Source organism: Adiantum capillus-veneris, chromosome 8 (genome assembly GCF_014529385.1).
Source record: "Adiantum capillus-veneris isolate H3 chromosome 8, ASM1452938v2, whole genome shotgun sequence".
In the NCBI taxonomy this organism is placed as follows: Eukaryota; Viridiplantae; Streptophyta; class Polypodiopsida; order Polypodiales; family Pteridaceae; genus Adiantum; species Adiantum capillus-veneris.
This window is the reverse complement of record NC_140938.1, coordinates 7,554,891-7,563,844: the sequence shown is the minus strand read 5'-3', so window position 1 is coordinate 7,563,844 and position 8,954 is coordinate 7,554,891. Positions and strand designations below refer to the sequence as shown.

The following is an 8,954-nucleotide window of genomic DNA, read 5'->3' as shown; positions in this document are numbered from 1 at the left end:
CACATGCTTCATTACAGTTTCGTGTACCTTTGAGTTATGGTCATGACATAAATTGTCTTATGAAAAACTTCGCACATTTGGCTGTGAAGCTTATGCACATGTACCCAAGGAGTTCCGTGCTAAGCTAGATCCTAAGTCCAAGAGATGCATCTTCATTGGCTATGGTGTAGATGGTCAATTTGGCTATCGGTTATGGGATCCAGAAAGTCGATCAGTGATCCGTAGCAGTTATGTTGTCTTTAATGAGACTAAGATGCATAGACAACCAGTGAAAGAGATTGAATTCCGAAAAAGGACGTTTTTCGATGTATCACCTCCTGTCCAGACACCTCCCGAGCCACTTACTACATAGGCTAGTACGAGTTCTGATCTGCCGCGGAGATCTCAAAGAGTCTCAGATAGTGTAGTGAGCCTTCTTGTTACAAAGAGGCTATGCTAGCCAATGATAAGGTTTAGTGGGAACATGCTATGAAGAGGGAGCTGTCCAGTATTGCAAAGAACAAAAAGAAGTTAGGAAAGCATTGCCTTGTAAATGGGTTTACAAGAAGAAGATTGACAATTACAAAGCTTGTTTAGTGGCCAAAGGTTTCAAGCAAGAATATGGTGTCGATTTTTAGGAAATATTTTCTCCAATGGTCAAGATGAACACACTGAGAATGTTGCTTGCTTTGGTTGCCACTAAAGATATGGAGCTTGATTAAATGGATGTCATTACAGCTTTCTTACATGGTGATCTCGAGGAAGAGATTTATATGCAGCAATCTGAAGGGGTTGTGCTAAAGGGAAAAGAACATTTGGTATGTAAGCTTCTGAAAAGTCTCTATGGCTTGAAGCAATCATCCAGACAATGGTATCAAAAGTTTGATGCATTTATGCGTTCCCTAGGCTATAAGCACAGTAATGAGGATCCATGTCTTATGTAGATGACATGCTTATTGATGGTCATTCCAAGAAGGACATTGTTGACTTGAAAACCAAGGTGAAAAGTCAATTTGACATGAAAGATTTGGTGAAGCCAATCACATTTTGGGTATGCGCATTACTCGTGACTGTAAAAAGAGGTTGTTGTACCTTTCTCAAAAAGAGTATGTGCACAAGGTTCTTGATCGTTTCAACATGCAGAAGGGGAAGGCTTTGAGTACTTCATTGCCTGAATATTTGAAACTTAGCAAGAACGACTGTCCCAAATCTACTGAGGAAAAAGCTGCGATGGTTAAGGTTCCTTATGCTTCAGCTTGTGGTAGTCTCATGTATGCCATGGTGCTACAAGACCTGGCATTGCACATGTAGTGGGAGTTGTCAACAGATTTATGTCTAACCCTGGTAAAAAGCATTGGGATGCTGTCAAGTTGATTCTCAGATACTTGAGTGGCACTCAGATAGACAGTTATGCTATGGTCGTGGAGAGTCATCCATTCAGGGATTTGTAGACAATGATTATGCAGGTTGTGTTGACAGTCGTAAATCAACAACATGTTGGATTTACACATTTGTTGGTTCTACTATTTCTTGGAGATCCATTCTTCAAGACTGTACATCCATTTCTACCACAGAGGCAGAGTATGTTGCATTGAGTGATGCATGCAAAGAAGCTATTTGGCTTGCTCGCCTAGTGAAAGATCTTCGATTGGAGCAGTGTACACCAGTTCTTCATTGTGACAGTCAGAGTGCTATTGCCTTGGCTAACAATCCAGTGTTTCATTCCAGAACGGAACACATTGATGCGCATTATCACGTCAGTCGTGAATGCCTGGCAAACAAGAGCCTTAATTTAGATTTCTACGTCAGAGAACACAACGGATGCACTCACTAAAAGTCTCTCCAGCCATCAGTTTCAGCACTGTCGTGAGTTGATGGGCATTGGGTGAAGCGTGGTTCTCTTCCATTCTTATGGTCTCCCACATTGGCCATCAAGTGGGAGGATGGTAGGTTTAATGGCCATGTGGCCGACTACCCATCACTAACTGCTACTAACTCTAAGTGTACAACTATACACTTGTGTGAGCCACTAACACAAAGTAACGCGTGTATTGTGCCTAAGTGCATAAATTAGAGAAGAAAGAAAGGGGGCACACACTGTGTGTCGGCTCTCCCCCTCCAACCTATGTGTGTGACTATGGTGGTGTGTGTGTGCGTGTGCGTATTCATCTTCCTCTTCCACTGTGCTCCTGGCTCCTCTCCTTTAGGAAGAAGCTTCTGACCATTGGTAATCACTTCTTGATCACGGTAAGAATCTCTAAACTCCATAGCCATCATCTCTCTCTCTCTCTCTCTCTCTCTCTCTCTCTCTCTCTCTCCAATGCGGTGTACACATATATTCACCCTCCACTTGGTCATTTTCTTGAGTATTTCCCTCACTCACCATTTGCCTCCTGCACATAGCTTTGCATGTGAACCAAACATGCCTTGGTTGCAGGTTGCCAACATGTTAGCAACGCATACAATGAAAAGCGTAGCAAGTTTATCCATAGAGTTTGACCAGTAGCTTGGATAAGGACGTCCACTTAGTGGTTCTTTAGTGGAAAAAGGGTATGAGCACTCACCTTTGACTGTAGCCCTATTACTATGGAACCAGCTTGTAAATTTTTCAGAAAGAGGTGTATCTTGCTACTTATGCCCATGTTTCATACTTTGTTACAATGTGCGTAAGCTAGCTAGTGGAACAAATTTTGGGTAGTGTGAAAAAGGGACTTTCCCACAAGTCTTTGAACCCCTTGCTTATGTACCTTGGTAGTAAATTTCTTTTACATGGCAATCATACGCTTTCCTGCCTACCGATGTATGGTGTTCAATTGCTAGTCGAACTCATTCATGAAGTTTTTGGCCCCTGAAACATGCCTCAGTGATCATAAGCTCAAGGTCACACTTGTCACGTAAAATAGATCTATTGTATCGTTGAGGAAATTCAGGACAACATGTTGAAGAGGCCCTGGGCCAATTTGGGCAGTTCTCTCTCTCTCTCTCTCTCTCTCTCTCTCTCTCTCTCTGTGCACACACATGCACAACTTACATTCTTGTCCCCAATGGGAAATTGTAGCTGGCCCACCAAAATCTCGTCACTCCCTTGTCAAAATCCACCACCTACTTCACCGGTTGTATCGGAATGCCAATTCCCCCTCCCCTTCACGATCAAAAGCGAATGTGGCCGTTTGAGTGGTGGATTTCTTTTCATTCGCTTGCAACCTTTGCACGATAGTGAGTCTTTTGCATGTCTGCGTGGATCAGGTCACCTTGGCAATCGTTCACTCCCACCGCTTCTCTCAATGAAAATGTATTGTATACCACACACGCATGCGCACGCACGTGCGCGCGCGCACACACACACACACACCCTGACCATGTAGACTTGCTTCATTGATTTAGGGCATCGCAAATCCTCACGGCATAGGAAAGAGAGCATTTGGACTCCCATAAGTATTTGTTGTTGCAATAGTGGGAGTGTGCTCTTAATGATCCTGTATTGATGTTCCTACAAGCATGGGGATTAGCCATAAACAGGTAATGACCAGCCGATTTTTCTTGCTTTTTTGGTTGCAAATATAGAGAGTGCTTTATAGAAAGCAGGCTACGGAATTGTCATCACATGAGAGCCCAGAGGGTGAACACCCCCATCATGGAAAAGTATTTGGTGGCAGCAGGCGGGAACGCAAGCCAAGAGAGGCTGACGTGAGCCAACTTGGGGGTCTGCTGGTAGGGCCCATGCACTCCATGGCAAAGGGACTGTGTACGGGGCACCTGCGCACAGTGTGCCTTTCGCGCTCAGAAGGCATGGCACTTGCTATAGCCCGCGCTCGGCGAGGGAGGACCGGCAATTGTCCGGCATGTCAACAGTCACAGAACCAGTCACAGAACCAGAGCGGCAGATCACTCATCCTTGGGGTAAAGCGTATCCTCCCTTTGCATGGAGCCCACCCTTTTGTACTCACTCCGTGCTGCTGCGCCCACCGGCAATGGCCAGTCAGCAGGGCTTCGCAGTGAGGGGCCAGTCGTCCAGGTCACCGTGATTGCCCTGTATTCAGGGGCCAGAGTCGCCAGATCGAGCCAAGGCTGCCAAGCGTATGGGCAGCTCGCCAAATTTGGCTATGAGCCGCCAAATTTGTCGCGCTGGCCGCCAAATTGGGGCCCTCTGCTATTTTCCGCTCACGTGCGGGACACAGTAAAAGCCCGGACGTTAAAAAATAATGATATAATTTTGCCTCTACTCTCGTAAACTGCAGGGGCACTTTTCCTCTTTTTCATACCGCGTGTTCACACGGCGATCTGTCTGCTGGTGATTCACGTCCGTCCGGCCATGCTTTTGATCTGTCCGCCCACGATTTTGCGTGAATCTAAAAAGCCCTTTTTGCTCTGCGAGTACATTTCTGCACTTGTTCACCATTCATTTACCTCAGGCTCTCTTCACCTCTCTCGCGACACTGCACAGTGCCCCCCCGCGGCCTATACACCCACCCACCAACACACACACATAAGCACGCACGCACAAACATACCCCCCACACACACACGCGCCCGCGCCCACACACACGGCAGCATTTTGTCTAACACCTTCAATTTTTCTGAAGAGCGCAAAAACCAAAATGCATTTCCTCTGTCCACTCTTGCCCCTTGCCGGCCCACTGCCTGCTCTGTCCGTCTGCTTCTGAAGCCCCCCCTCCCCCCCTACTCGCTTTACTTTCTCAATTGTCCTGTTCTAGCCCCCCTTACAGCAATGGCGACCTCAGGCTCTACCCCGTCCCCTCCAGCAGCACTCCTGATTCCATCCGATCGCAGGCCCTCCCTGGTTCGCTGCTGTGCACTCGCCTCTCCTCCGCTCTGATGCTCCATATCTCGAATGTTGTCTGCTTCCTGCAAGTTGCTGCCCTGGCAGCAGCGCAGTCCACCCCTCTGTCTCCATAGCCGGGGAGTGGAAAAGAAAAATCGAGCTTCTCTCTAGGCTGGTCTTTTTGAATGAGCGGGATGCTTGGCAGGGCCCCTGCGAATGTGCCTGCCCTGGTAACGCGAGCAGAGGCCTTTGTATCTGCGGAAGGAAGCAAGCGATTTTGCAAAGCTTGGTCCAAAGGGGTGGATTTGGTTGTAGAGCCGACTTCTGTTCTTGACATTAGGAGCCCAAGCCCCAGCTCGACATTGTCGTCATCTGTTGCAGCATCAAGTGACAACGGTGTGCAAGGATCGACAGAGAGTGGGGGAGCAGTGGCTGTGTCGGGGCGTGTGTATGAAGGCACGACCTCGGAGGGGCAGCTCTTGGATTGCACAAGTCTGTTGGAAGGTGGGAATGAGGCCGGATCGGTGTGGGGTGTAGAAACAGGGGAAGATGGAGGTGCAGGGCGTGGTATGGTTGGGACATGGCAAGCAAGCTCTGATGATATGCATAGAGGATGGGAGAGAAATGTGGCAGCGCAGGACGGTGTTTACGAGCAGCATGTTGATGGACCCCCCAGCCTGAAAGACGTAGTTGCAGGTTATCTGCCTTGTGGAAATGTGGGGGCACCCATGAATCCTAGTTTTATGCAGATGCTAAGCATGTCTCAAGAGAAGCAAGGGGTCCCGGACGGGAAGGAGGGTCTACTCAAGGCAGAGCGCTTCCATGTAATGCCCCCTGGCAGAACTGGGTCTCCTGGGGATGTGGCAGAGAAAATGGTGGTTAAGCGTGAGGCGACTGGCGACGAGAGCCTGGAGGCATGTGTGATGTCGTGTCGGAAGAGAGAACGTGAGGATTCGCTTGGAGAGGTTGTGCAGCGGGTTTGTGTTGGCGGCCAAAAGGTCGAAGCAGGAGAGTGGCTCTCTGATTGGAACGAGTTTGGAGATAATGCTACAGCAGGTAGTGTTTTGGAGGAGAAAGTGCCGGTGGTGCCGCCTAGCCAGTTAGAGGATCTTGATGATATTTTCAGTGGCTCTCCCCCGCCTCCGCCATCTGTAGAGTTTTGGTTGGGTGAAAATTTACCATCAGTTCATCAGCAGGTTCATAACCATGGGTTTAATGAGGTCTCTCGAGCGAACATCGTAAGCCATGGCAACCATCCATCGTCTGGAAAAGTGCAGCTTGACTTGTTTGAGGCTGTTCAAGCAGAACTGCTTTACAGGGGTGGGGGAAATGGAGGCAGCGGTGGCGGCTTTGCAAGCAGTGTCACCTCCTCACCTCGCCCTGCAAATATTTCACCTTCCATCCAGGTACTCCCTCGGAGTATGTCTCTGCCCTTTACCTCCTCCCTTAACCAGCCCTTCTCTCCAGGGGGCTCACCTTTAGCTCCGCCCCTTCAGCGGCACTCTTTCGGGGACTCTGCCCCGCCTGCTGCCACATTTATGCCCGAGTTCCTGGACAGTAAACCCCCACCGCCTGCATCCACCATGCTTAATGCCACCTTTGCACCTGCCCCACCTCATTTCTCCTCTCCTTTGCAGCAGCTCCAAGAGTTGGCTTTCCCTTTGCCAGCCTCTTTCAAGAAAGTGGCACCGCCGCAAGTGAACTTCTTTGGTTTCCCGCGGCCAGAGTACCACCCTCCGAAGTTAGCAGAGTTTACAGACCCCAAACCATGGCAGATGCGAGTGCTCGAGGGGGATGTGCCTCCCAAGGTGATTCCAGGGGGGCCAAAATGGCAGCTCAAGCCGGAGCCTGGCTGGCAGCCAGTAGAGCGGTTTGGAGCGGGGCATGCCCGGGGGCCACATCTGAACCCGCACTCACCAATGCCAGCAGAGCATGCTCCACGGCGTCAGGCCTTTGTGCCAGAGCATGTGGGGAGGCGTGTGCGGCTAGAAGAGCTCTCCCTGGCAGAACGGGTGCTCTGTGCAGCCTCCGAGGCGGCTCAACTCGGTGACCTCAGCTCGGCTCAAGCGATATTGGCGCGGCTCAATCAGCAAAGCTCCCCCAAAGGGCAGCAGCAGCAGCAGCAGCTTCCTGCTCGGCGAGTGATCCTCCTTTTTGCGGAGGCTCTCTCCAAGTGGGTTGCTGCAGCATCCTCATCCCCGACCCCCTGCCCTTTCCAACAACCTCTTCCCTCTAACTCCCCTCTTGACCTCATTAACAAAATCGGTGCCTACAAGAAATTCTGTGAGGTTTCGCCCATCTCCCAGTTTGCCCATTTCACTGCAAATCAGGCAATTTTGGAGGCCATGGAAGGCGAGGATTGTGTGCATCTGATTGATTTAGAGCTCGGCTTTGGTGGCCAATGGGCGTCGTTTATGCAGGAGATATCCCAGCGGGGGCGGGGCCCCCCAGAGCTAAAGATCACAACCATGGGGGCAGACACATTACAAATGAGGCTAGCAAAGGAGAATTTACTGCAGTTTGCAAAGGAGGTGGGGATGAAGCTAGAAGTAAATGTAGTACCAGTGCAGAAGCTAGAAGGGATGAAGGCAGCAATGGTGAACAAAGGCGAGAAGGAGGCGGTGGCTGTCAATTTTGGGTTCGGAATGAACAGGCTCTTGTCGGAGTTTTCTGCATCTACAGAGGAAGTATTGGGTTTCTTACAAACGGTGAAAGGGCTGTGTCCGAAGGTTGTTACCGTGGTGGACAGTGAGTGTGAATTTGAGGGTCCGTCTGGTTACATTGAGGCGCTGCAGTTCTATTCATGTGTCTTTGAATCGCTGGAAGCGTCCACGAAGCTGTCGGCGGAGGTGGTGCATAACATAGAGCGCCTTGTGTTCGGGCCGAAGATAGCTGACTTAGTGAATGCAAGGCGATTGCACAAGAGCTCTTCTGAGAGTGGTCTTCTGCCATGGAGAATTCTCTTGCAAAAGGTGGGCTTCAATGCTTTCCCCTTCAGCAGCGCGGCAGAGAGCCAGGCCTCATGGCTGGTAAAGAATCCACTCAACATGGGCTTCACTTTCCTTAAGCAGCATGCAACTCTGCTCCTTGGTTGGTACAACAAAACTCTCATCTCTGCGTCTGCATGGGTCTAATCGAGTAGTGCGGGGTCATGGTCTCCCCCCATTAGCGTTGATCAGATAGCATCATCATCATGGGCTTTGCCTGTTTTGAACTAAACTGATTTTTATATCAAGGCTTAGTCTGTCTTTGTTGTTTACTGGCGATTATCATCGCTGCTGTTGTTGTTGCCATCACCGCCGCCGCCACGATCGTCATCACCATCACCGACCCCATCAAACCTGCCGCACTGAAAAACTCACAGTACACATCCCCCTACAGAATGTCCGTGCGCTTTCATTTTACCTTTTCGTCTTTTTCTTTTTCTTCTAGCCAGCAACTCTAGAAGCACATGCACAACTTACTTCCCCTCCCTCAGCACTAAAGCCATCAGGCTCACTTGCTTTGTGTTTGTGTGGTGTCATGTGAGTGAAGGGAAATTCTTCTCTTTTCCTTGGCAACCATAGTAGATGTCTGGGATCATAGTTGTCAGTGCAATAATTTCAGTGGATTACCACCATTCTTGTACATTAATATTGTGCATTCTTGTGTACTAGTATTGGTTTCAAGTTTGCAATCTACTGGAGCAAAGGCTGTTAGTTCTTGTGGTGGATGTTTTACATATGTTTTGTAGGTTTGAACTTGTATGCCTGCTAACACAAGAAGTGCAATTGGCTAACTTTGGTACATCAATGCCAACATCAAGAATAGTCATTTGTGTCAAGTTCTTGCAAATGAATTTGCACGAGGTACTCAAGTAAACATTTTCTTTGCTAATTGCCGGGGCCTTCGTTGTTGGCTTTCTGAGCACAAGGGATATGGGGAGAATTTGACCTTCCACAATGCTAAGGTAATGCTCATGTGCAGCTCGAGACGACTTCCAATGGGAGAGCCAGGTTAGAAGCATTGGTGCCTTCACCTCGAAAGAAACATGTTTTTTTTTTGCGGTCGCTAATGCCCATACTCACTTGCATTGAAGCTACCTAGTTTGTTTGATGTCTTGAAGCCATTTCCTCACATGTTTTCAATGGATAAAACATTCAAGATAACAAGCCCAGCGGGTGCAAGTTCAGTTAACATATCAAACACAGATG

The 8,954-nt window shown here is 49.0% G+C and overlaps 1 protein-coding gene across 1 annotated transcript; it reads left to right on the top strand.

Moving 5' to 3' along the window:
- The first annotated feature begins 4,473 nt into the window (after positions 1-4,473).
- On the top strand, positions 4,474-8,388 carry LOC147451631 (uncharacterized). The gene has a single exon (XM_086517532.1). It carries the CDS (start codon positions 4,947-4,949, stop codon positions 7,893-7,895), a length of 2,949 nt encoding a protein of 982 aa, XP_086373658.1. The 5' UTR covers positions 4,474-4,946; the 3' UTR covers positions 7,896-8,388.
- The last annotated feature ends 566 nt before the right edge of the window (positions 8,389-8,954 follow it).

Bases quoted from the DNA above. Each gene is read 5' to 3' on its own strand.
- LOC147451631 (XM_086517532.1), top strand. From the start codon at position 4,947: ATGAGCGGGATGCTTGGCAGGGCCCCTGCGAATGTGCCTGCCCTGGTA.